General features: G+C 60.4%; 1 protein-coding gene across 1 annotated transcript in view; it reads right to left on the bottom strand.

The window, feature by feature from the left end:
* The window catches only part of SCUBE1 (signal peptide, CUB domain and EGF like domain containing 1), a 113762-nt gene that overhangs the window by 18801 nt on the left and 67247 nt on the right, over positions 1-27714 (bottom strand). Inside the window, exons 6-9 of the mRNA XM_006917415.3 lie at positions 13289-13405; positions 6811-6933; positions 4233-4349; positions 2600-2722 (exon numbers count right to left, since the gene is read on the bottom strand). Coding sequence (XP_006917477.1) covers positions 2600-2722; positions 4233-4349; positions 6811-6933; positions 13289-13405 — 480 coding nt within the window. The remainder of the gene's footprint in view (positions 1-2599; positions 2723-4232; positions 4350-6810; positions 6934-13288; positions 13406-27714) is intronic.

Below are 27714 nucleotides of genomic sequence, written 5' to 3'. Positions count from 1 at the left end.
GTAAATCATAAGGAACTTGGATTAGGCGATGATTTCTTAGGACACCAAAGTCATCACCAAAGGGAAAAATAGATAAATTGGACTTTATGAAAATGAACTTTCCCGCTTCAAACGACACCACCAAGAAAATGAAAAGACAACTCGCGGAATGAGAGAAAATCTTTGCAAGTCTTCTACCTAATAAGGAACTTGTATCTAGAATATACTATAATGCCTTACGACTGCATGTTAAGACAACTAACCCAGTTAAAAAATGGGCGAAGGATCCAAATAGACATTTCTCCAAAGAAGATACATAATGGACAATGAACACAAGCAAAGATGTTCAACATTATTAGCCATCGGGGATGTGCAAATCGAAATCACAATGAGATGCCACTTTGCGCCCACTAGGATGGATGGCTAGCGTCAAAAAGTCAGATAATAATGAGTGTGGTGAGAATGTGGAGAACTTGGAATCCTACACCACTGGTGGTAAAATGGTGCAGCCACTTTGGAGAACAGTCTGGCCATGCCTCAAACGTTAAACACAGAGTTACCATGTGACCCAGCAATTCCGCCCCTAGGTGTAGACCTAAGACAACTGAAAACGGATGTTTACACAGAAACTTTAATGAATGTTCGCAGCAGCATTATTGATAACCAAAAAGTGGGACAAACTCAAATACGCATCAGCTGAGGAGTAAACAGTATGTGGTGGGGAGGGGTACACGGGGTGCAGCAGCATCAGAGCTGGCATATTACACACTGGCATATTACTTGGTCATGAAAAGGAATGGAGCACTGACACGTGCTCCAGCGTAAGGGACCTTGAGAACATCGCGCTCAATGAAAGAAGTGTCACCTAAGGCACATCGCATCATTCCGCTTATATGAAACGTCCAGAATAGGAATCTGTAGAGACGAAAGTCGATTACGGTTGCCTAGGCCTGGGGGGCTTGAGGAAAAACGGGGAGTGATTGCTATGGGCCGGAGTTTCTTTTTGGAGTAATGAAAATGCTCTAAACTTGCTTGTGGCTGCACGAGTCTGCAATTACAGATTGCATCTTATGCTTTAAATAGGTGAACTGTATGGCATGTGAGTTTTATCTCGATAGAGTTGTTAATAAAAACGAAGAACAAAATGACAGCCGCCGACTTGGGAAGTCAGCCAGCTGGTGGCAGATTTGCTCGGTGATCAGACCACTAAGGCTGGTGCCACCCATTCCTCCTTAGTAGCCAGCATGTGCCATGATCCTAAGACCGATATCGCCTGATCCTTCTTGTAACCAGCACGACCCAAGCGAGCTCTTCCCCAAGCTCTAGACGGGACCAGTGGTTCGCTTTGCCCAACAAGACTTTGCCTGAACAGTGCAGCGATTCTTAAGAAAGCAACACGTTCAGCTTTCTGATTTCAGGTACTAAGCGATGTGTCTGTTCTTTGATACTTCTATTCATTCATTCGTTCATTTAAAAAAATCTTTACTGAGTGTCTACGACTGCCAGGCTCGGTTAGAGGTGCTAGGGATACAGCAGTGAACACGACAGGCCCAACACCTGCGCGGCCGTGGACAGCATACGTTCTCGTGACAAACCAGCAGGGGCACGTAAAGTAGCCACCGTGTCTGGTGGTCCGAATGCCGTGGAAGGAAAGGAGGGGACGCGGGGGTGGGCGGGCGCCGCTCTGGCTCTGTGTGCAGGGAAGGCCTCACACAGCAGGCGCCTATGGGGAAGTGAGGAGCCCCCCGCGTACCCTCTATGCTGAGGTGGGGGGACCGCACCCACGAAGTCAGTGAGGCTGGCAAGGACGCGTGAGGCGATCAGACCCGGGTAGCAGCCTCTTGGCTCTGCAAAGGGCTCTGAGCGGAGGGACGCATTCTGACGCACATCTAAAAGGCGCGCTCCGGCTGCCGTGGGGCTGTTACAGCACGTGGGCAGGGACCAGAGAGCTGTTTGAGGGACACAGCCCAGTGCCCAGGGCAGGCCCACCATATAGTGGAAAGTCAGTATGCGTTTGTGGAACCTCCCACTGGGGGGCACTGTCCGGAACTCAGCTTAGAGGCGCCCCAGTGCCTAGGTCGCTCGGGCAGAGGGCGCCCGATTGCTGTGCAGGTGGTTCCCCCCACCCCCCACCCTGCCAGATGCTGTGGGGCTGGCGGCCTGGGCAGGTGGGGGGTTTGCAAACACCCAGGTGTGCCTCGTACAGGCTCTGATGCTGCTGTACCCCGTGTACCCCTCCCCACCAGTGCTTCCTTGGCAGGATAAGAGGGAGCAGCGGGTGCTCAGGCCTCCACATTCCACACCCTCTAAGCTTCCAGGTCCTTCTGAGCTTATGGTCTGCACTCACTGACCTCCAGATCGCCTCCTCTGTGCCCCCTCCCCCGCAGGTCTGTCTCTGTTCCTCCGGCTGACACCCGGCTGCTCTCTTACCTGTGTCCCCTCTTCTCTGTGAGCCCTCCTCCCTGTTTGCCATACGCCACAGCCATAGCCCGGGAACTCCGAGGCCCAGAGGAAGTAGTGGGCTCTGTCTTGCTCGCCCTGCCTGGAGAAGCCACTGTCCCTCCCGTCAGGCACCTGGTGGATGGGGAGGGGTCCCGCAGTGGCACCCCGGGGCACTCACCCACGCAGTCCTTCCGGTTCCAGTGGAGCCGCCTCCCCGGGGGGCAGATGCATTCGTAGCTGCCCTTGGTGTTGACGCAGCCCTGGTCACAGCTCCCGTTGTTCATGCTGCACTCATCCACATCTGGAAGCGCAGGCGGGCGTCATGGCAGGAGGGGGCTGGCCCAGGCCACACCCTCAGGGCTGGCAGGGCAGGGCCCACCCAGGACAGGAGGGCCAAGAATCCCCCGGCCCTAATCTGATACTGTCACATGCGGCCTCACACAACACACACTCGAGCACGCGTGCACACACATGTGTGTGCACATGAGGCTCGCACAGACACCAACACACATCCCTCCGGCCCAGACTGGGGGCAGGACAGAGGAGTGGCACAAGATCAAAGTTCCCATCGGCTCTTTTGGGGCAGGGAGTGAGCACTGGCCCAGGGACCACGCGCCTTATCTCACTGAGGGACTCTGGGCGACCCCTTCCCAGCCGCTTCCCTCCTATACGACAGGCACCCAGCTGAAAGGAGTCACCTGTAAGGCCCTTCCCTCCGGCCACCAAAGACCCAAGCACATGCGGTGACCGGGGCAAAGGGCGGGGCCTCCATCAGGACTGAGCACCCGGGCCACCGGCATTCGGGGTGGCAGGCCCAGGGAAGCCGGCGCCCATATTTGGAGGGGTTCCTCCAGGGGAATCTGCAGCTCACCCCAGGTGCTACCCCCAACACCAGCTATGCCTGATCACTTCGCTGCCTGACCCCATCGGGCCTTCACAGCCACCCAGCAGACATCCCAGGTCACAAGAAAGGAAGAGACACTCAGGACCGAGCGGCCATGCCCGGCAACTCCACCTCCACCGCCGGCCCCAACGTCCCCAAGTCCCATCCTGTGTGGCTCCTAAATACATCTAGAACCTTCTCCTTCTCTGCATCTCTCCCCACCCTGCTGGAGCTCCAGCAGCTCGCATGCCCGGGGCCGTCTCCGGGTGCCATCAGGGTGGCGAGAGCGGTCTCCTTACACGAACTTGGCCATGTCGCAACCCCGCTTAAAGCCTCCAGCGGTTTCGCATCTTACCGGGAAGAAAACGCCAAGTCCCCTGTGGGGCTCACGACGCCCTGCGTCCTCCCCGCCTGCATCTCCCTCCATGGCCACGGGCTCCAGTCGCACTGGCCGCCTCGGTGCCTCCGAGCGCCCACGGCTCAGCGCCCTTCACACGCTGACCCCTCCGGCGGGCTTCCCCGCGTCTTGACTCAAACGCTCCACCCTTAGGGTCCCCCCACCGTCTCCCTACTCTGCTCTTCTCTGTTGCCACCCTCTCCCACTGGAATGAACTGTCTGTGGGATTCTCTGTGTAGTGGCCCCCCTCCCCCACTTCTGGACTGAGGTCCCCCGCAACCGCTGATTCCAGGCCTATGCCCACCACCTGGCTGAGGCCCGGTGCTCGGGGGGTACTTGCTGGCCCCTCCCCGTCTTCCTGCCTTGCCCTTGGCCGAGTCCCTCTGCCCACCCGTCACCAGACTTGCTTAGGTCTCTTCCAGGCCTGTTAAGAGTCAGGGTCAGGGTTGGGGTGTGGGGTGCAGTGTAGGTGGCCGTGCGGCCAGGCGCGTGCCTCGGGGGGAAGGTGGCCCTGGTGGGCGGGCTGCAGACCTCCGCAGTGGGTTGTCCCATAGAGTATGTAGCCGCGGTGACACAGGCACTGGAAGCTGCCCGGGGAGTTGATGCAGATGTGGTCACAGGTCCGCTCGAAGGAGCACTCGTCGATGTCTGTGTGGCCAGAGGGAGAGAAAGTTTGGGGAGTTTTGGGTGGGGGGGCACAGCCTGTCACTCAGTCACTTAACGAATGTTAGTGCATAGACAGCCCCTGGGCCCCGGGCTTATAGTGCACAGCTGGTCCACTTCCTGTCGCTGCCCGATGTCACTGTGTCTCCATTAACCCCATGTTTCTGGGTTAGAAACCACCTCGCATATGTTCTGGAGGTGGGTCGGGTAGAAATATTTTGAATAGAAGGGATTATTACAAATCTGTCATTTTAATATTTCATTCAACTGTGATCAGGATTGGTTTTTAATCCATACCTGCAGGAAATTGGCAGGGGCTTGCCTGGGGAAGCAGCTGAACTGGGACATGAAACCAGGCCTCTCGGGTACTGATCAAAGTATGTTTTCCCATCACCCCAAGATGTCTCTTGAGAAAATAAGAAAAAAAGGACAAATAGAAGGCGGGGGGAGGGGGAGAAATATGCTACCCATAGGGATAACAAGGTAACCTTGATAGTATGTGAAATTTTATTGAGCTTCCTGGAAGCCAGGGTAAAAAGGGAAAGGGGGAGAGTTACAGAGTGGTATTACCAGAAAGGAGGAAAAAACCACATGCTCAGAGGAGATAAGTCTGTCCTGGCCATAAATTCTGAGGAAGATGATCCCCATGGGACAGCTGATGGTGGCTCCCATCTCTATGGGCACTGTAGTTGGAGTTCATTCTCTGACTATATCAGCTCATGTGACTACACATGTATTCATATGTGTGTGTGTTTGCAATAACACTAACACAAGGAAGGACTTGTGCTGTGGGTGCTCAATGGATGGGATTCTTCTTGGGTGTGGGAAGATCTCCTGGTTCTTGTGGCACCTAGGCTGGACTTTGAAGGATGGGGCCAGCTTGGAATGAAGGAGAGTGGGGGAGGGTACTGCCAGCAAAGGCTGGAAGGTGGCAGCAAGAGGTGCCCAGGGGATTGTGTGGAGCTCAGGGGGCTGAGGCGGGGTGTCTGGGGTCCCCATCCCAAGGGTTCTGAGTGCCAAACAAGGGAGCTTAGATGCCTCCCTGCTGGAGCTGGGGAGCCCAGGGTGGTGTTGGAGCAGGGGTGGGGCACGGCCAGAGCCCCAGGGCCTCAGAGATGAGCCTGGAGGATGGAGAAGCAGCAGCCGGAGGCCAGGAGCAGACACATCGTTGCCTCCTCCTTGGCAGCTGCCCTCTCTCACAGGGCAGCGGAGGATGCAAGGTCAAGGGCCCTCCCTCAGCCCTCCACAGAAGGCAGCAAGGCAGACGGGGAAACGAAGTCAAACAAAGAGTGGAGGGGCCTTAATGGGACCTGGACAGATGCTGTGCTCTCTGCAGAGGAAGATGCTGGCCCGGGTCACATGGCGAGCCCCGGGACAGGCTGGCCCGGGTCACACGGTGGGCCCCGGGACAGGCTGGCCTTGGACCCTCCGGTACTGGCCTCCTGCTCCTGCTTCCTCTCAGGACCACACCCCTTGCCCCTCAGGGCCTTTGAGCCGCGCTGGCAGGTGGAAGCTGCACGCCCTATGGCTGGGCTCGGCCACGTGCAGCCTGCAACTACTGGAACCCTGTGGAAACGAGGTGGCTAGCCCATGACTGTCGTCAGTGATGGCACTGGCCCACTCCTCCATCACACAGGCGTCCCTGGCCCCTCTCTCTGCACTTGTCCCCAAAGCTGGCCCCACAGGGCTCTTCACGGTCCCCCAAACTCCCTCAGCCCAACAGTGCCACTGCCTGGGTGCGTTTGTCTCCTTGGCTGCTCCTGGAAAATGCCTATTCATCCTTCAAGCATTTCGCCGGGGCCCCTCCCCAGGCGGTCTTTCCTGACCACTCTCTCCACTGCCCATCCTGTGGGTGACCGCTGCATCCTGGATGTCTGCTGGACTTGTCCGGGGCTCTGACATTTGGCTTCTGCCCAGACGTCCTCCCATCACCCCTGCTTCTAGCAGGCGCCCCAGGACCCTAAGGAAGGGCTGTTGGAGAGCACCTGCAATGTGTGGCTCCTTCCACCAGGTGGCAGCATTCTACCTCCAAAGCCGCTGAAGGCGGCGGGGATGGGAGGGGTGGGGGGGGCGGGACAGGGATGATGCGCTCTGCCACCAGCTGGCTGTGCCACTTGGGATATCTGCTGATCCCTCCCTGGGCCTCAGTTTCCCATCCATAAAAGGGACAGGTTGGACTGAATGGCTTCTGAGGGCCCCTAGAGTCATAAAGGACAAAGAAGACAGGGAGGGCAGGAGCACATGCTAATAACCCCCAAACTGACCCGTTCCCTCAGGCCCAGCCTGGCAGGTGGACGGACCCTGCCCCCACGCTCACCTCCTCTCCTAAGAGCCTGTAAAAGTCCCCTGGGTGTCCCGTGTTCCCCAGAGCCTGATCCTACCAGGACCCAATGAGGACAGGGAGGACCCGGGCCTGAGGGCTGTCCGGGGCACAGAGAAGGCTCACCTTGGCACGTCCGCTCATCGGTCAGCAGCTTGTAGCCCTTGCGGCAGCCGCACTCGAAGCTGCCCACGGTGTTGCGACAGAAGTGGTCACAGCCCGCGTTGTTGACCAGGCACTCGTTGATGTCTGTGGGAGCCAAGCGGGAGGGGGCGAGGAGAATGGGCATGGGCCGCAAGGTGGGGACCACGGCCCAGCACCTACCCTTCCCTGACTTGCCTGCCTCTCACTGCCCAGGGCTGAGCTCAGGTCCCCCAACTGAGCCCAGGGGTGGGGGCGTGGCTCACAGCGGTGGGATCAGGAGGATGGGTGATGTCACTTCCCCCCGGGGACTCAGGGAGCCTGGCATTCACGGCACAGAAGGGGGAGGAACGAGGTCTGCTGTGACAGGGAAGACGACGGGGACAATGGCGTCCACCACGTCCTTTCTTCAGCACATTCAGGGCAGCGGCCCGGAGGGCAGCGAGGCCCGGGCCCCGCAGGCTGCTTCCCAATGGCTGTGACCTTGAGCCAGCTGCTGGACCCCACAAGCCTTGACTCTCGGTCTGGCGGACAAGCATCAGAAGCACACCTCCATGGAAGAACACTTCCCGGGGAGCTGGTGCTTAGTCGGTGCTCAACCAACTCTTCAAATTCGGTTTACGGCCCCTGTTTACTGATGGGGAGACTGAGGCTCAGAGGGGTAACCTTCCATCTGCTTGCAGATGCAGCAGCCGGTAGCGGGAAGCGGGGTGTTCGCGAGCCTGGCCTCCCAGCCTGGTTCTTCCTGCTACCCCACCCCAACTCCCGCCTGCTGGTTTGAGCCGCCTCTTCACTCAGCATTTAACGAATTGCGGTGGTACTCTGAAGGTCACCTGGCCGGATCCCATGTCATAAGTGGGTCCCTTCCGAGTGTCACAGACAGTCGGTGTCTGCCAGCACACCTCCAGCAATGGCAGTAACGGCAGCTTTTGCCCTCACAGCGTGACCTGTTGGTTGATGCAACCCGAACTCCTCCCCGACCCCTGTGAGCCCCTCCCACTCCCTGGCCCTGCTCTGGGCTTTGCCCTTGGCCCAGGCCAGGCTGGCAGGCTGTCATCAGAGATCCTGTCCCTGAGATGCCTCTTCTTACTACAAATTTCCTCTTAGGCCCCAATCTCCAGGCTCCCCATGCTGGTCACCCCTCCTCCAGACATGACCCAGCAATTAGTAACAGAAGTAAGAGATGACTTTCAGGATGGGGCTCTCACCCTGATTTGAGGGGTTGACAAGGAAGCGACGGAAGAGGCCCACACAGCAAGGACTGCGGAAAGCACTTCTCCACCCTGGCCTCTGGCCACATGCCACCTCCGGTGCCAGAGCCCGTTGGGCCTGGCCTGAGCGTGAGGGTCCAGGCGCCCCTGTCCTGTGCACCAAGTACCTCTCTGTGAGAAAGGTCAGCCAGCCCCACGGAGGAGCCTGGTCCTCTCCCAGCGACTCCGGTCTCGGGCTGAGCCCCTCAGATGCTGCCCTAGCTGCTTTCTGCAAACCAAACAGGCTGAACTTGACACCTGCTGACAGTCCTAAAGCAGCGTTCCCACGGATCGTCCCAACAAACAACGAAAGCCAGGTCTGTGGTCAAGTTCATGAGGAGAGCGGGGTGGTTTAAAGAGCGAGGCCGAGACCCCTTGCAGGCAATTCTGGGGCCTCTGGGAGTGAACAGCACAGGAGTCTGGCAGGGGCAGACCCCAAAGGCCCCGGGGGGACTGGGGAACACAGGACACCCAGTGGGTATGCCCTTGGCTGACCTCCCAGAAGCACCTACACCCCAAAGACTTGTTCTGTCTGCATGTTCAGGTGATTCTGGCACAAGGAGGGTGGTAAGGGAGGGGGATCTGAGGGAGGCAGCTGGGGGGCGTTCAGTTCACCAGCCCTGACTCTAGCCCCTGGCTCTGCCACCACCATCGGCTAGGGAACTTTGCCCCTCTGAATACAGTAGGTGCTCTGCATGTCCATACTAAACGATGACTAAAATCAATGACTTCTCAGCTCTGGGAACTCTGAACGTTCTGAAGCCCAAGTTCCAGGAGCAGAGCCACCTGAGGGTGCGCGGTAAGGGTAAGCGGTAGGGCCCTAGGGTGGTCACTGCGCCTCTGGGCACCGCCTCGTCCTGGTGACCATGGTGACCAGGCCAAGCACGTTCCAGCAAGGTCTCGTGTGGTCTTCCAAATAGCAGGGGGACCAGATCTCCCATTCCCAGAGGAGGGCACGGCTGCACGTGGGAGCAGGTTTGAGCCTAGCTCCAGCCGTCCCTAGAGGGCCCTTCTCCAGCGCACCACGCTGGCCCCGTGGCCTCCGGAGAAAGCAGACGTGACGTCCAGTGAGAGTCTGTCCAGGGACAGTCCCTGCATCTCCACTGTCCCCTCCCCTGGGGATTATGGGAGATAAGGGAATTTCAGGCTAGAAGCCTCTGGCAGGAGGGCAGAGGCCAGTCTCAGTTCTGCCCCAGCCGGCTGTGTGATCCTGGCGGGGAAGGCACCTCTCTGAGCCTCTGGTCCGCTGTCTGCAAACCGGGCTGCTGACAGGCGCCTCTCACGGCATCACTGGCAAGACCGTATGCAGATGGGCTTGCCTCCTCAGGAAGGCCTCAGGCCTTCCGGAACCCCCGATCTCATCCCTTCCCCATCTGGGCCTGTTAGCGAAGGGGCTGTCATAGCAACCAGACAGGCGGCGGGAGGCATGTTTGCTGGAGGCCCAGGCTGGTGGAGCGGGCCGCCTGTGGGGCAGAGGGGGAAACAGCCACCAACCAGCTCCGGCCCAGGATGTAGGACGGTGTGCTGGGCTCACACAGCCCCTCGACCTTCAGTCTGATGCAGTCATCGCGGGGGTGCAGCTCCCTTTGCACTTCCTGCCCCTCTAAGACTCCCCGCCTTTTCCACTGTGCTCCCACCCACCCTTCACCAGGCAGCCAGAAGTCCCCTACCTGTTCACAAGTCTTCACACGTGGCCTCCTGCTGTCCCAGAGTAAAGGCCCAGCCCCTTTTGCAAAGGCTCGCGGCCCCCCCTTTGCAGCCTGGGCCCGGCCGCCTTGCCTCCTCTTCCTGCACGCTGGGCTCCTGCCGTGGCGGCCCAGACTCCGGCCGCCTCACCGGGCGCGGCCTCCACTCTAGCTGGCCCGGGAACAAGTGCCCCTCTGGAGGCCTGCCCTGACATCCTCTCCAGAATAGGCTGCTCTCCCTTGCACTGGACCTGCCCTCAGGGCGATCAGAGGGCCTCAGGGACAGACGGGGATAGCTGGGTCCTGTCTGCCGCCCCAGGGCCCGGCATGAGGCCTGCGCAGAGTGGCTGCTCAGGACTGATCACTGAATTGATGGGTATGCGAGTGAGTGAACGGATGAGTTAGGGCGGCTGAGGGAAGGGCGGGGTCTTGGGCTACTGCACTGAACATTAAAATGCATCAGTCCGCGTTCTAGCAACAGTGCATGGGGCAGGGAGGGGCACAGCCTAGCAACCCACGGGCCATGCGAGGGAGCGGAAGGAGGGCCTGGGCGAATGCGCCTAGCGGGGAGGGCAAGCTGCTGGGCTGGGCTGGCCTGGCAGAAGGCAGGTGAGGGAGAAGAGGAAACAGGCTATGGGTGGGGGTCTCCCAGACCGTTCTGGAAGGTGCGGGGAGGAGTGGCTGGTGCGCCTGACGAAACCCGGGCTCCAGCTCAGGGAGTCAAGGCCCCAGACCTCCCTCCTCTCAGAAGGACCCACAGCGGGTGCCCACCTCCCAGTATCAAGTGGGTGCAGCAACAAACAGGGAGCCTTGAGATGGGACCTCTGCACTGTCCCCACTCCTGAAAGAAAGTGAGGGTTTGGGGCAAATCCTCCAGACAGCCCCACTTTCCCGCGCCCGCCTCCACGTGCCCATGTGACCCCTTGGTGCAGGGGTTTCGGCTCTGGGCTCCCGAGCCCTCTGCTGCCTCGACCCTCCAGCCCTCGGTCCTACGTGACAATAACTTTTTGGCTTCCAGAACTGAACTTTTGAAGTCACTCTGACGGCCTCCTCCAGGCCCCTGCCAAGACCAGAGTGTGCACGCTGACTGAGGAGCTGACACCCTGGGGCCAGGGTCTCGGCTTCGCGGGGAACCCCAAGCCCTTGACCCGCGCCTCTCTAGCCGGAGCCCGGCCCGGGGAACTCGGGCTCTGAGACACCGGACCCTGGGGTTTGGAGGCCCGCGTTTGGTTGAAGGGTTCCGGTTTGGAGATGTTATGACGTTTGTATCGCACAGTGTCAGACCAGCCTGGCCCCTCCCCCGGTCCTTAAATCCTAATGTCACGACAACACCGCCCTTCTTCGCCTCCACTGCCACCCCGGCCCAAGCCAGTGTCATCACGAGCCTGGGTGATGGCAGCCGCTGCGCCACTGCTCTTCCGGACCCTGCCCAGAGACCCCCGTCCGAGTGGCAGCCGGGGATCGGCTCAGACGAACACCTGCGTCTGTGCCGCTCCTGCCCAGGAGCTTCTGGAGCCTCACCGAGGCTGGAAAATGAAAGGCCAACCCCCTCCCGGGCCCACAGGCCCAGCGCCATCGGGCCCGGTGTCTCGGCACACGGGCCACCTTTGGGTCCCCGAAACCCGGGCCTCTGCAAGGCAGTCACGTGCTGCTGGAAGGGCCGCCTTGATCAAGCCCTCTCCCCTGCGCCCAGGCCAGGCCTGCGCCCCGCTCTCCTGCCATGCTGTCCTTCTCTGTCTGGCGCCAAGCAGTCTGTGACACACGTTTACCCCAGTGATTTAAAAAAATGAAAATCTGTCTTCTACGCTCGATAGAAGATTCCCAGAAACAGGGATTGTTTCGTTCACCTGAATCCCCAGCACCCACACACGGGAGGAGCCCAGAAACCCATCTGGAGTGGGAGTGAGCGAGGGGTTTGTCTCAGGGTAAAGGGCCGAGCAGGCAAAGCTCCGGAAAAGGCCCCAACTGTCTCGAGAGGAGCCACCGGAAATGCGGTGGGGGCCTTGGACTGATGGGCCTGGGGCTGCACGGACAGCTCCCTTCAGCACCTCCTGTAGACGCGAGGTGGGGTGGAGACAGATGCCCCTGGGGGCAGCAGTCAGAGCCACCTCTCTGGTGCTCCTCTGGGGTCCTTAGCTGGGGCCACTTTCTGGCCCAGACAGGTTGGCTCCCAGTGAACCCCTGGCCTCCCCTCAGGAACCGAGCCGTACCCTCTGGTCCTCAGGTCACTGCTGCACCTTGGAGCGGGGGCGGAGTGGCCTGATCCCACCCTCTCCTGTACGGGCTCCAAGGGCAAACGGCCAGGCCTGCTGTGACGCTGCTGGGCTGTGAGGATGGCCGTGACTGTGGTGCACCCTTGGCTGTCTTCCTGGCATCGAGTTCATGTGGCGAGGCCTCAGACACCACTCGCCTGCCCACCTGCCCGCTAGGAATGTACTTGGCTCTGAACGGGCTGAGCGGGGGCTACAGAAGGGCTTTATTTTCAAATAAACAAGTGGAAGAACTGTTATTTCTGTCAATAATCACTAGGTTCTTCCCGGCAAAGTGGCTAGGAAGGAGGTCCTACATTATTTTTACAGGCTTAAAAAAAGCCCACCTAAGACTATTTAAATTATCCTAAGCCTCCACTGTGAATATTTTCACTCACAGGACTTTGGAAGTTCGAGTTCCTCTCCCCTCCCTGCCCTGCTTCCCGGCATGGCGGTGGGGAGAGCTGGCCTGAGAGAGTCGGGCTGTGGAGGAGCCTGGGGGGCTGCACATCACTCCTTAGGAGGTCTCTGGTCCCCCAACTCTGCAGGGTTGGCCCTTCAGGTTCTAGAGCTCAGCCAGCTCTCGCTGCCCGGGACCATGAGTCCAGGGAGCTGCGCCCCACCGAACACCCCAGGAGGCATTTGGGAGCCCTGTGGGGCATCAGGGCACAGGTGGGAAGAGGAAGCTCCACCTCCCGTCACCTGCCAGCGGCAGGCGGCTGTTCCCACACTTCAAGTGCAAGGATCCTCAGCCCCTCCAGCTCCTCACTTTCTAACTGCGAACAGAGCTCCTCCTGTATCCCCGATCCTTCTGCATCCGAGATCCCCCCATAACTTCACTCCTCATTTTTCCACCGGAGACCACTAGACAGTCCCATTCTGGTTAGAGCTGCCCTGAGTCACGCTGTCGCAGCTAAGGTGGGGGTGAGGAAACATGCCACGTCCCACCTCCTTGGGAAGCCACACGAGTCACTGAGGCCTCGGGGGGCCCGCAGTCAAGGCACCCAATGTGCTGCCAAGTTCTTCGATATGAGAACCCCTCTTTTTGGCCAAGGAGCCTACAGATATGCGGCGGGACCGATGTTCTCCCCCTGTGGGGGCCGCTGGTGCTGACCCCGCTCTCGGCCGCTCCCACAGAAATGCAGGCGACCGCTGAGCTTGCTGGCCCTGCAGGCATGCGTGGCCCCGCACCCGCCCGCCGTGCAGCCCCTGCTCTGCCTGCTCTGCGGTGGGCCGGGCGCATGGAGGTGGACACGTGCCCATGCGGCTCCGTGCTGACCTTTGCACGTCTTCCCGTCGGGCTGCAGCGTGAAGCCAACCGGGCAGCTGCATCGCACTCCGGTGGCCGTGTCCTTGCACGTCCGGTCACAGCCTCCATTATTTACTGCACACGTCTCTGTTACAGACATGCTCAGTTTCCTCAGACAGAGGCCACCCCCGTCCCTACCCACGGGGCACCTCCTGAGACAGGAAGCCTGAGTTCAAGTTCTGGCTCTGTGGGTTCTCTGAGCCTCACGCTCCCCATCTGTAAAATGAGAGGACTCTGGCCCCACGGGGTTGCTGCTAAACACCCATGATGGTCATGATGGACGGGAGAACTGTTTGCAAACTGCAGCGCGCTCTGCTTATGTAGAAATTACTGTCGACAGGGTCGCTACCACCACTAGGGCCAGTGCTGAGATCCGCCTGGCTGGTACTTAATCGCCCAGGCCAGATTCCCGAACCTCTGCCCTGCCTGGCCTCACACTCCAAACTCAGACGGGCACTCTCTGGGGCTCCTGAACTCATCTGAGCACTGAATGGCCTGTGGCCCTAGCCGTAGGGGAGGTCCTCGGAGCCCGCACACCATCCATCACCTCGATGAGGCTCTCAGCCCAACATCTGTTCTTACTGAATGATATGCCAAAGGCGTCTGGTTTTTGTCCACTTGAAGCTTGTCTAGGGCCTTTTTTCCCCCCTCTTTTGCAAAATCAAAGGGGCTGAAGTGGCTGGGGCATAACTGAGGTCACTGAACCTGTCGTGTGGTGAGAGTGATCCTCCCCAGGCCTGCAGAAGGGGCCGGCAGAACCGGGTCACCAGGGTGCAGGTGGCCTGCACACGGAGGACCCAGGTCCTGGACCCCTGAGCCTTTCGATCTGGGTTTCTTTGAGTGCCTGGTGAGCTTTGGCCTCGTGGGACCTGCACCTGCGTGGGCTCCCTCTTCTCCATGAGCCCATGGGCCCTGCTCTTCTATAACCTGAGGCCCCTGCCTGCCTACCCAGCTCTCCTGAGAGTCTGGCCCTGGACGGCCTTTTCCTTAAGGTTCCCCGGATAATCGTCTGTCCCTCTGTGGTGTCTGGTTGCGGCAAGCCGCCTTCCGTTCTCTCTGGGAGGAGTCTGAGGATGAACGAAGGAGTGACGACTGAACGAATACATACCCCCAGCTGCCAGGAGTCCCTGCTGCTACTTAGACCACAATCATGGTGGCTTCCCTTTGAACTTGGACTTGTGAGAGGTGGGCAGGGCTGGGAGGGGAGGAGAGCTCTTGCCCTGTGCGTGTGTGAGGTGAATCTCTGATTCCTGGGGTGGCTGTGCTGGTGTACTGAACCGGGGGCTGCCTGATGCAGGTGACCAACTTCTGAGACTAACGTCTTCGCCATGACAGGAGATGCGACTATTGCTGTAAGAGTCTCCCTGCCCCCGCCCGCTCCTGGCCTGTCTTCCGGGGCGTCTCCGCAAGCCTTGGCCTTTCAGCTGTGTGTGGCGGCTTCTGTGAGCCTCCCCGCCCTCGTGTGCTGGCCTGGTGGCTTGAAGGCCTTCTGCCTGCTCATGTGTCAAGGCCCATCTCAAAGACCGCCTCCCCAGACACAGGAAAAAGCCCTTTCCCTGTACTCATGCAGGTTGGCCTCTGCGTTGGCATGGGCCAAGTTCTGACCGGCACACGGCCCGCTCACGCCCTCTTGTCTTGCCACTGGACCGACTACTTGGGCAGTGGCGCTGGGCAGGCCAAGGGTAAATCCCAGCTCCGTCACTGAGTGACCCAGGTCGGTCACCCCTTGGGGCTGGACCTCAGCTCCCACACCTGGCAGATGAGGATGACAAGCCTTCTCTTCTAGGGCGGACACGATCAAATATACCGTCCACTCACCAGCACCTGGCCCAGGTCCTGACCCGTCATACTTGCTTAACAAATATTAGCTCTCCTGGGGCTACAAGCCGAGGGGGAAAACTCATCTCTCGCCCCAAATCGAGGAGCTAACGTACATCTGTAGGTGCCGTTCCAGCAGGATGACCAATGGGCCTCGTCACGGTGGTGGGGGTGGGTGTGGTGTGGGCATTGGGGGCTGTGATCCTGAGACATGGGCCTGGCCAGACAGGCTCCAAGGGTCTCGGAGGCCTTCCCTGTCTCTAGAGGCCCTGGGGGCCTCAAAATCTTGGTCCTACAGAGTGGTGGGCCTCGGGGACCTGCTGGCCACCTGCCCACTGGGTGGATGGAGGCTGAGAGGGGGCTGAGGTCACGTCTGGACGGCCGCCCCCTTTCTGGGCCCACGGCACAGCCTCTCCTGCCCCAGACAATGGTGGGCACCTAGACTTCAGGTTTTAAGCGAGGGGCTGTGGGCCCCTGGGGGCTGACTACCCCATCCCTTAGCTCATTACTGGGGGGTCGCTTGCACCCGGCCTGCCTCAGCTTTCCAGGCCTTCGTCCCCACACTCACAGCAGATCTGTGAGATGGCTTCTGTGCCCCCCGCCCCCTGGTGAGGAGCAGCCCAGAGGAATCTGCCCAGAGCTGTGTGGCCAGTAAGTGGCAGAGCTGGTAGGACTCGCCACTCTAGCTCCAGCCCACAGGACAGCTTCACATATCCGGCTCCAGCCCTCCCTGGCCCCGGGGCTGCACAGCCCAGCATGCACTGGACGGTCCGCTGCCCCCGCCACCCACCCCACAGTGCCTCGTCCAGTGCCCCGTCTTCACCCCCAGGCCTCATCCTAGGAGGTGCCCTCCCCCCTCACCTGGGGCCCAGGGCCTGGTCTGGCTACTTCCTTGACATCTGATTCCGGCCCCTGCTCTCACTGCTGCCCTTCTAAGCCAGGTCACCAGTGTCTTCCTATATGGCCTTCCTGGCCTCTCAGCGAGCCCTCCTCCTCCAGACAGAGGCCTTGCTCTGGGGAGCCAGTGGCCTCAAGCTGATGTAGCAGCGCTGAGAGCCAACACTCAGGGCGGGCCTTCCCTGCCAGGCCCTGTGCTGGGAAAGGAGAGCGGAATGAGCAAGCAGCAACCAACCGGTCCTCAAGGTCACCCTCATGGGGACCCTGGCAGGCTGCTGCATCTGCCTGGGCCCCCAGGACCCCTACAGCACAGGGTTGGTCGTTTCTGCCATGCCCACATTAGCTGTATCGCTCTCAGGTGAACAGACACTGGACTCAAGTCTACAGCTACAGGACAGGGTGGCCTGGGTGGGACCAAGGGCCTTGTCTATGGCGGTTTCGAAGTAGAGACTTCTTGGGTGCTGCTAAGAAGGATCCTCGCCTTGCATGGCAATCGGCCTGCGCCTGTGCCCCGATTCCCATCTCTGAGTGCCTCAGAGAGCAGCCTCACCTCCCCGTTCATTCCCCAAGACAAGGGGCCACCCAGGCCTGGCATTAGGTCACTGCTGCCTCCGATTCAGAAACCAGGCATCCTGTCCTCTCCCTTGACGACAAATGCAAGCAGCAGATGTGAGCCGGGACTGCGGGACTGGCATCTCTGGCTTGGGAGGGGTCAGGGAAGGGGGTTTGTCCTAGCTTCCACCCCCTCCCAGGGCTAAGGGTGGGTGTGGTTCTGTGGGCAGCCCCTACCTAGAAGCACACACTGGGAATGGAGGCGCAGTCCAGCTGCCACACTCTGGAGCGCTGTCCCATAGACCTGAAAACATCCTCCTGGGCCCTCCCTGGGAGCCAGCCCTCCAGGCTCTCCCTGAAGCCGCGTCCCCATGAGAGCCACCAGCCCTTTGTAAAGTCTCCCCTCTCCACCTGGGGAAGCAAGGGCAACCACCACCCAGGGCACAGCCCTCCACAGTTGACAAAGCACCTTCTCATGCACTAGCGCCCACGGGCTCACAGCAGCCCCAGAAGGGGACCCTTTCACAGACAGGGAAACTGAGGCTCAGAGAAGCCAAGTAACTTGTCCAGGCAGGATCAGTGACATAATCTGTGGGACCCAGCGTGAAATAAAAATGAAAGTCCCTTGTTCAAAAATTAAGAATTTCAAGATAGACAGCAGAGCGTTCAACCACGCGTGGGCTTTCCTAGGGCGGGGCCCCGGGCCAGCGCACCCGTCACATGCCTGTGAGGCGGGTCTTGGGTCCCGGACCACACAGCTGTTGGGAGGAGTGGTATCTGGACCCAAGACTGTGAGGCTCCAGGCTGATGAGTGAGCCAGACTGGGCCAGAGAGCCAGGCCCATGACAGGAACCCTGAGGGGTGGCTCGCGGCGAGGCAGCAGCAGAGTGGGGCCCGAGGAGGTGGAGACGTGCGCCCAGGGTGCCTGACCTCCTCACCCACCGAGCGGGGAGAAGGCTCTCCCACAGGGCGGGGCTAGCAAGGCAAGGAGGCTGGGCATACGTTGAGGTCTAGAGTGGGCCCAGGAGCAAACCCCCCTGCAGCAGGCAGGAAAACCCCAAATGTGTTAAAAGGCTGGTCTTTGGTCCTTCTCTGAGGGACCCCCGCTTTGGGCCCCCTGGACACTGAGGTGGAGCGGTCACTAAGCAGGCTACTCAGCTGGACCTGCCGTGAAGCTGCGACAGGGTTTGGACAGAGGGCCTAGGTGGAGGACGGCAGGATGGCCTTGGAGTTGGCGTGGCCTGCTCGCCCTGCCCTGGGTCTGGGAGGTCCGGCAAGGCCCGTGAAGGACAGTCTGTCGCAGTGGACGGAACAGGGGCTGCGCGGTCAGAAGGCAGGCTCCACGCGCGGGCCCCGGGATCCCGGCCAGTCCCTTCACTTCTCAGAGTCTGAGTTTCCTGACGTGCGACGCAGAGACAATAACATTTACCACGCGTTTCTCGCAAGGCCCAGAAAACGTGCGGACATGGCGGTGCTTTGAAAACTGTCGTAACCGTGACACATGCTCGCTCACGGTGCCATTTCTTAGAACCTGTGCACGTGCAGCCCTAGACCCACAGTCGGCTGCCGAGTCAGTCATCAACTGTTTGCTGAGCTCCTGCTCCGTGCTGGGCAGACGTGTCCCCAACACAACCCGTCTCCTGGAGGCCGGAGCCCCGCAGGGCAGCGGGGCGGGGGGGCACCCCTCGGCCTAACCAAGTTCGGGAATGGCTCCTTGGGGCTGGGTGGCCGTGAGAGGGGAGCTAGAGGAGAAACGTACACTGACCAGGCCTCGGGCGCAAGACAGAACGGGGCGCAGAGCTCGCCTTTCCTGCAGGGCAGGCCGCCCCCCCACCGCCGCCCTCGCCCGTCACACCCGGCGCGGGCTACGAGGCTCCACAGGATGGCTCCCTCGACTCTGCCTCGTGGGCTCCTCACGACTCGGGAGCCCATCTGGAGCTCTCTCGGGCCTCGGGCTTCTGTTCGTGTGGTGTCCCCCGCTGACCACTTGCTCTCCAGGCAGAGTCGTGCCAGGGGGACCCTGGCGCCGGGCACAGGGCCGGCACAATGGTGGGGGGAGGGGCGCTTCCTACTGAATGACGGGATGAAGGAACAAGACCCCGGAGGCCTTGTGAGAAACAGATGAAGCGAGGTGGCTGAGCCACCACCAGGCCTGCACGTGTCAGGCCTGGTGGCCAGGTGTCCAAGATGACCCAACGAATAGTCATAGGTCCCAAAAGGGACCTGTGACTTTACCAGCCACAGCTGGAGTCACGCACTGGAAGGGCGGGGGAAGCGGAGGCAGACTGGGCTGGGCTGAGGAGGGCGCCAGTGAAGAGTGCCATCCGCCACGCCATGGAGTGGGCCAAGGTTGGGCGCACGCCGCAGGGACCGGGCGTAGGTCCGGGGGCCCCAGCGCCACTGAGCTCCTGACATGCCGTGGGACCCTGGGCAAAGGAAGCTCCTCTCTCGGGGCCATGGTTTTTCTGCCTGGGAATTGCCGAGGCTCGTCTGTGGTGCAGGCACCTGGCCCCAACCCCAGGGGCTCTGATCCAGTGGGCCAGGTGTGGGCCCAGGGACAGAGACCCTGCTGGCCCAGACACCGTCCTGACTCTTGAAGTTCTCTTCCTGACAGCAGGCGCGGCCCAAACCCCTTGCCGAGACCTGCCTAGGCTGCCCTTCTGCCACGATGGCCAGCTGAAGCCAGCTGTGAAGGCTCAGCCCCTGGCCCTCCTGGCCCAGCCACAGACTCTCGCCCCTCAGCTAATTCCTGAGCCTTCTGTGGCTCCATCAATTTGGGATAAAAGCCATGCTCCCTGGCAAGTCACTTACATAGTGGCCCTGGTCTCCCTGACTGCCCCATCCCTACACACCAGCCCCTCTGTCCAGGTCGCCCCATGTCCCTTACAGTGCCCCACATTTACGGTGGTCTTTGTCATGAAGTCCCTTTGGCAAGTGAGGAGAGTCTGGCCGAGACAGGAGAAGTGGCAGGGAGGGGACAGGGGCCTGCCCCGTCCGTGGCGTGCTGGCATCCTGCCCCTCACCACACTGCCCGGAGCCCCTGCTCCACCTCGGCTGGGCGGACCTCCACCTGAGAGTCTGCTGAGGGTGGCTCTTACCCGCACACGGGGCCTCTGAGTGGAGCTGGGTCCTGGGGGACTTGCTGGTGGCAGATGTGATGACAATGGCTATGGGGGCCGTGGGGGAAGGGGGTCAGTGCGCACAAAGGCGGGCCGGTTGTGGAGGCCAGGACCGCAGCCTGACAAGGGAGGAGCTCAGGCTGGGGTCTGACGGGAAGCGGGAGAGGAGGCCCTGGGACGCCTCACCTAGCACCCAGAGCTGGTCCCCAGGGGCCCGCTCCAGCCTGGGGGCAGCCACGGCGGGTCCGGCACTCTGCCTTTTCAGCATACAGCCAGCGACGGTGCGGCCCCTTGGGCCCTGCGCTGACTCTGGCCCAGCTGTGTGGGTAGCAGGCCTGCCGGCCATAGCATCCCTCTGCCTGGAACCTGTCCCTGCTCGGGGCAAGTTTTTCTGTGGAACCGTCTGCTCAGAGTACCAGGTGGGTCCACAATGTCAGGGGCGACGCCCCCCCACGGGCCTATCTGGTGGGTGAGGGTCTTCTTCACATGGGTGTTGGGGGAGCAGACCCCTCCTGGACCTGGGGTCTGTAGGGGGCAGAGGCGGCTGGTCAGGATGGAGAGGCACGGACCTCCTGGATGTTCCTTCTGTGGTTTGAGGGGTCTTGAATGGCCCATCTACCCTGAAGGACAACTGAGATTTTACCTTAAGCAGGTGGCAGGGACAGGACACGGCAGCAAACCCTTTTCCTGGCCTGACCCCTGCCTTTACGCTGGCCGTGGAGGGCTGGGCAAAGGGGCAGCCCTCAAGGGGGCGGGGTGGGTCATGGTATCACCCTGCAGAAGCCTCAGGAGGCTATAAGGAGAAGCGGCCCCAGGGAGGTCACTTCTCGGAGCCTCGGCTTCCTCATCTGTGACACCGAATGGCACCCTTGCAGTGCTGGGGACACTGGGACGCGATCGCATGCCTGCCACGTGCCAGGCTGCACCTTCAGCGTCTTATCTGAGCTGCTTCAGAGTAGAGACTACAGCCCCCTTTCTGCAAAAGAGAAAACCGGGGCTCAGAGATGTGAGGTGAGCCTGGTGTGGTCATGGCAGAAAGGGACCCGGTCTGCTCCAGAGCCCGGGGCTGGACGACCAATCAGGAAGAGGGGTCGCTGTCAGCGAAACTCCAAGGGTCCCTGCCGCAGGAACCCTTGCATAGTTCTTAAAACAAAGACACAGCCCGGCTAAGCAACCTGAGACACACCCCCAACCCCCTCGTTTTCTTGGACCAGGAAATCTGGCTGCAGGCAGCCCTGAGCTCCGGCCACTCCTCGGTCAGCAGCCAGCTGCTGGCACCTGGTTTGCAGCCGCCACCCGGCCTGCCCGTGTTCAGAGACAGCTGGAGAGACTCCTCGAGGGCAGAAGGCAGTGAGGAGGGGGCCATCACCTCCAAGGGGGGCAGGCAAAGGGAACCAGTGGACAGACCTGGGGGCCTGGTCAGTTTCACCTGTCCCTGTACCTGGCTCCTCCAAAAACTGCAGCTGACAAAAGACTAAACTGGAAAAGCGGAAAAGATGCCCTGGGCTCTCCGGGGTGCCGTTTGTGCGACAGTGGATGGTCAGTGTTACCGCTCCAGGGCCCTCCTGAGTAGCAGAATGAGGGGACTGACTGCACAAGCGTCAGGAAGTGGACAGGGCAGAGGGGTGATGAGGAGGTGGGGGTAGGCAGGTCACATCTGAAAGAACGAAACCCTGAGGGGCCAAGGAACCTGAGAAAGGGTTAAGGCAGGACAGTGGGTGGGTGGGTGGGGGGATGGGGACAGGGAGCAGGCCGGGGACAGGGAGGTAGCTGAGAAGCGGAAAGGGCTGCGGGCGAGGAGGAGCCAGGAACACTGTCTCTTAGATGAGGGTTGAGGCCCAGTGGGGTGGCTGCGTGTGAGGAGCAGTGGGGACAGGGCCACCTTCTACCTGTGGGGCTCACCTCCACTCTAGCTCCCCGGAGCGGGAGGGCTGCTGTGGCGCAGGGGGACTTCCTGCCTCAGGGCGGGGCAGGGGCGGCTGGTGCAGGCTCAGGGACCTGGGTCATGCGAAGGCTGGAGAAGGCCCTGCCACAAAGCAGGTGGCATTGTGCACAAAGCCTCAGAGCCGGGCGAACCGTGGAGAATCACCCCTCGATGCTTTCATGGGCCTGACTGGCGAGGCCCTTGCCCAGGAATCACTGTCCCAGTGGGGCCTTGTCGCAGACCCCAGAGGCCAAAGAACCAGAATTTGCTTCTCTACTTTACATTACAGCCCTGAGAGGGGAAGAGACCTACTGAGGCCATCCAGGGCAAGTCAGGTGTCCCAAGGCCTAGTTCACCGACGCCCCACAGCCAGCGCCTTGGTCCAAGCGTGAGTCCCCCCAGGGAAACCACAAACACCTGCCTCTGGCTAAACACCTCACTGCCTGGGCTGGGCCACCTGGCCAGGAGATGGAGACACTACTACCTCCCTCAGGGTCCTCAGGTGTCATCCGCACAGGCGCATCTGGCCGCATCACGCTCTCTGTAACCCCATTCCACGCTCCCCCCACGCGAGACCCCGCCTCTGGCCTCCACTGCATTGTCGCCCTCTGGTGCACGCCCCATCCACACACCCCTCTGTCCCCTCTGGGCTCTCTGCTGGGTGCCACACCGTTTACACCCCGTCCACTCCAAGTCCTCCAAACCCAATGACTGGGCTCAGCCTGTGTTTCCTGGTCGAGTCTCGCAGCTGCTCGTACAGCAGCAGGGGACACCCCCGTAGGCAGTCCTGTCTCACCGAACCCCCCAGAGCCTTCAGGAAGGCATGTCAGCACCAGCCTGTCTGTGAGGGGGCAGGGCACACATGACCTGTAGGTGGGGAGAGGGTATGTCCCCAGCTCCCTGCACCCCGCCCTTACTTCCAGGGGCCGGAAGGTGGCGTTCAGAAGTACGCCCGGTCAGCTGTGCCCACGTGGTGACGTTTATACTTTATACTTTAGGCTTTTACAGGATGGGCCTGCAGACTGGCAAGAACCACATTCAGATTTCACCTGCGGCTGGGAGCAAGGGGCTGCAAGGCCTCAGGCTCGAAGGAAGCCCAGGGCCTTACGGGTGAGTGCTCCGGGCCTTCTCGGGGCGGTGGCTGGCCGTTCCCTCCATCTGCCTGTTCCTGATGGTGCCAGAGCCTTGCGCCAGGAACCCTGGTTCTGCTCAACTCGAAGGGTGGCTGTGGGTGAGTCACATCCTCTCTAAGCCTCAGTGCCCTGATCTGGGGCTGGCCAGCGCCCCGCCCCTCCCGTGCTTGTCTAACGGGCTCGCCCTGCCTGGCACCTTGCCTCCTCTCCACTCCACCCCTCGACACAGTTGTCACCGTGACCCACCTCTTCTCCCGGCCTGTAGTGTGTGAGAAATAGACAGAGACACCAAACTCAGGGCAGGAGCGCAGGGCCTCTGCGCGGGACCCTGGCTGATCAGTCGCCAGCCATACTGGGACCAGTTTGGCAACAGGGGTGAAGTCTGGCCCCTCCTGAGAGAATCCAGTGCCTGGGGCTCAGCCCTATGGGCAGGCAAACCAAGGCTGGAGGAGAGGCTGCCTGCCCAGGCCCCAGGGTCCACCCGCCTCTCCCTCCTGCTGGGGAAGTGTCCTGTGTCATCACCTCCCTTGCCTCAGATCTGCCTGACCCCTTCCCACTGCCAGGCCCATCCAGGCTCTGGGTTTGGCCCTCTCTCTCGCAGCCAGACACCGGCGTGTGTGCAGAGCGAGCATGGAGGCCTCATCCCTGTGCTCCCAGGAAGCCTCTGTTGGTGCTCTGGGCCAGCCGGTCTCCCCTGTGACCTTTCTCTGGGCAAGGCCCTGTGCTATGTCCCCAGGGGCCATCACAGCTGGCACAGACCTGGCCTCTGCCCCATCAGGGGGGTCCCAGGCTTGTGACAAAACAGGGGGCTGGTGGAAGGGGGGGCAGGCGTTGGGGCTGGGGCTGTAGGGAAGGTCCGGTTAGGCCTAGATGAGCTTTTGTCAGGTAGAACTGTCCAAGATGGCACCTGGGTAGAGTAGTGGACGGCATGACCCACTGAGGCAGAAGGCCTGGGACAGGTTTCGTGTTCAGGGCTTGAGGGACAGGTGGAGGGTGGCTTCTAGGAGGTGACTGAATGTGTGGGTCTGGAACTAGGGGTGGGGGGAGGTGGCCTGGGACACAGGTTGGTGAAATCAGGAGAGACCCAGGGACCCTGGAGATGGCGGCTGCAGAAAAGGGGTGGCAGGTGGGCAGCCCCTGGGTGGACGGAGGAGCTGGGAGCTGGGAGAGAAGCAGGAGTATGCATGTCGAGAGAAGTGACATCGGCCAGACCTCTCAGGGTAGCTACGAGGTGAAATGAGGCTGGGGACAACGTGGGCCTCAGTCTGCACACACTAAATGTCAGCCATTATTGCCATACCCGCCCCACTCCGCCTGGTCTTCCCCAGCCTTCCAGGTCTCCAGCCCCTCTGTCCCCCTTCCCAGAACTCTCTCGGCAGCTCCCCTTCCTGAGTGCTGTCCTGTGTCCAGGCCCCAGGTGCACACACCATGGCACCCCCTCTGAGCCCGGCTAGGTGGACGTGTCATGGCATCGCGCCCATTCAGTGGAAGGGAACTGGCTCGAGGTGGAGAGGTGCAGGGACATAGGCAGGTGCCGGCTGCAAGAGTGCAGAGCGGAATTCCTAGCGGCCATCCGTGCCTCAGTTTCCTCATCTGTAAAATGGGAATTACTTCAGCGCCAGCTCTCAGGGCGGCTGTGAGGTAAGTGAATTGAGGACAGTGCCAGGCCCGGAGAAAGCTGGGGCTAGACGCTGACAATTACCGTGGTCACTGGGCATGGAGCACAGGCGCTTCTGCTTCCTGGACTTAGGGGACCCCTGGAATGGGCTGCGGGGACTCTGCTGTCAAGGGCTTCCGCGGGGAAGACTCTGCCTGGAATGGCTGCCGAGCCTGAAGCTCGGGCAGACGTGGGCTCTGCCTCAGCGGAGCTCACAGCAGCCGGACAACCTGGGGGGCGCCTCGCAGCCCAAGTCTGGACCATCTGCAGTCAGCGGAGTAAAGCTCCCTCAAACGTCCACGTCTTAACACTCTGCGACCCTCTGCAGAGGTGACCGAACTAAGCCCCCGGGCGGTCAGAGGGGCGCTCAGAAGTGGAAGGGGGAGGTCTGAGGAGACGTGCTGATGGGAGCAGGGTCAGAGAGATGCTGGGAAGATGGACGAAGGGGCCGTGAGCCACGGAACGTGGGGCCTCTAGAAGCTGGAAGAGGCAAGGACGTGGATTCTCCCTTAGAGCCTCCAGGAGGGACACAGCCCTTGTCGACACCTCGGTTTTAGCCCAGTGAGCCTCAAGCCACATGTCTGACCTACAGAATATGCTCGTGCTGTTCCAGCCACAACGGGAAGCTAATACGGCACCAACAAGGACACCTGGGGGGAAGGAGCGACTAAAGACCCGGAGGTGACAGGTTTGTCTCACAGGGTCTCATCAGTCCTGCTGTGAGCCTGGCCCCGGGGCCCTCCGTAAACGTAGCTGGGCACTCGGATGTTTCACACAAGTCGGCCAGATAACTGAAACTTATCACTTTAACCCTCACATCCAAATGTTTTAACTGATTCTGATGGGAGTCTAAATCAGTTACATACTTGAACGCCTCTTTAAAGTAAACATAACGAGGATAATTATAAACAGCGACTGCTGGGTGTAACTGAGACCCCAAAGGTGGGAGGCAGGGCCACTTGGCCCCGAATGGCCCCAGGCCTCTGTGCTACAGACTACCCCGTCCACACTCCAGGCTGACAGCTACAGTCTTGTGGCCTGCGGCTCTTCCTACCCCTGTCCTGACCAGCTGCCCCACCTGAGGGAGCCACTTCATCCCCCAGAGCCCAGTGTCCTTGCTGGTTTGTAACAGAGGCAGCCTTTTCCACTTCCGGCTGCCACGGGAGAACAGCCAGTGCTGTAGTTAGCGGACTGACATTGTAGGATTTCCATCAGTGCTGGCTCCTGAGACTTTCCAAACTTGGGAGCTGTGCCACCGAAATGCTAGCCCTTGGGTGAACAAAGAGCAGGCAGCTTTTTGTTCCAAGAGAGGGAATGAGAGGCTCAAACGGCAGGTAAAGCGCCCTGGTTTTAGCTCATACATTTTGTGTCCTCTGTTTTCTGCTTAGGTCCTGGCTCCTGGCCGTGCTAAGAGATGAAGACGCTAATTAAACAACTTGCAGACATCAAAGGGACCTGTGACCTCTGCAGTCTGAGCGCAAAACAGTTTTGAAATAATTTTGAGTTCAACAACCTATGAGAGCAAATGAAGCCTAAAGTCTCCAGCTCCACGTGGGGGAAGGGAAACTGGAGCACAGTGCCTGTAGCGAGGAGGCCACTTCACCCTGGGACACGAAAAAGGAGGCTTCGCCCTGGGCCTGAAGGACCAGTCTGCACCGACATGAGGTCGTCACAGAGCAAGGATGGGCGTGGGCTGCCCTGCACCCACTCACTCACTTCCAGAGGGCAAAGGGAGCCCTCTTAATTTTTTCCTACCCACCCATTGGCACAGAAGATAACTGACATTTAGGGCTGGAAGACACCTGCCAGGCCATCTCAGCCACGTGCAGGTGTCTGCAGCGCACATGCCCTGCACTGGTGGAACCCCGTACCAGGGCTGCAATGCCTCCTGCTCACGCGAGATCATTCCCGGGCATTGCAGCCCCCAGTCTCTCCCCGCAACAGCTGCTTGTCTCTGTCCTCTTGTGGGGAGCTGGCCAGTGCAGTGGTCAAGGGCACACACTCTGGAGCCAGGGGGCCCAGGGTCCGACATTTGCCTTGGAATTCCTGGGTGTCTCATGAACCTCATCTTCTCCTGGGCCACAAAAAAAGCTCCTCCCCCTTTTGCCTGTTCTACCCATCCCCTCCCAGGACCCAAAACAGGGCTCAAGCCACCTGCTAGCCCCAGGATCCACGGAGATCAGCTGCCTGCACGCCCTCCCACAGGCCGACGACGCTCACCCAACTCTAATGGCCCTCTCTGCATGCAGTCACCGGGCTCTGAGCATGTTGCCCCTGAGAGTCCTGACCAGCGCTGGGCAGGATGGGGGTGGCCACCTCCCTTGTTTTCTATTACTTTCCTCTATTAATACAGCCTGGGAGCAGCTGCGTGTCACTGGGGCTACTAGTCAGGGTGTGAAGTTCAGTAGGATCCTAAGTCTGTACCACATGGCCCCTCTCAGAAGAGACAGGTGCTAGGAATTCCGTGCTCTTGAAGGAGGGGCGCAGGTAGCATGGCGCCTTTCACAGCAGCCCGAGGATGGTCACCTAGCTCTGGGCGTGGGGCCTTGGCTGCTGGTCCTTGTCCCCCAGGTATAAGTGTTGCAGGAAGACCAGAGGAGGGAGCAGTCTCTTCTGTGTAGCGGGCAGGATAGGCTCTGGGGGGTGGGGGTGGGGGGTTCTCTAATCAGAGAGGTGGGAATGCAGGAAGGCCAGTCATCACCCATTTCCTTGGCCTGGCACAGAGTTCCCCGCTCTGATCCCCCATCTCTGCCTCCCAAACCCAGGGCGAGAATAGCTGTGTCCTCGGCGCCTCCTTCCTCCCCTCCCAGACCCCGCTCCAGGGTCTGGCTCTGGGCCACTGTCCACTGACTCTCCACCTACCCACCCGCCCTGCCACCACCTGCTTGATGCCAGCGCAGCTCAGCCCTCTTCCACCACTATGCTCTTGCTGGGAAGGGTGCAGGGCGCCTGGGGGCCCCATGCCTAGTCCTGCCCTGCTCTGGAGCTCTGGCCTCAGCAGCAGTGCCTGCCTCTCCTAGCAGGTGAGGACGAGGGGCCTGGCCCTTCTGGGCCTCAGCATGGCCTCAGAGCACTGGCAACGCGTAGATCCCCGCCATCCGCTTCTAGCTACCTTTCCAGAAAGTCCACAGTGCTGACTCACACCTTCCAGGAGGGTGTGGATGTGCCTCCTTCGTGGGGCCTCCAAGCCCACCTCTTGGCCATTTCCAGAACTTCCAAGGCCAACAATGATGGCCCGAGTCAACGAGTCAACGAGAATGTGCAGACAGCGGGCTTCCCGCCTGAGCTTGTCCTAT

The sequence above is a fragment of the Pteropus alecto genome, unplaced genomic scaffold, assembly GCF_000325575.1.
Source record: "Pteropus alecto unplaced genomic scaffold, ASM32557v1 scaffold157, whole genome shotgun sequence".
In the NCBI taxonomy this organism is placed as follows: domain Eukaryota; kingdom Metazoa; phylum Chordata; class Mammalia; order Chiroptera; family Pteropodidae; genus Pteropus; species Pteropus alecto.
The sequence above is the reverse complement of the archived record's forward strand: the minus strand, read 5'-3'. Positions and strand labels throughout refer to the sequence as shown.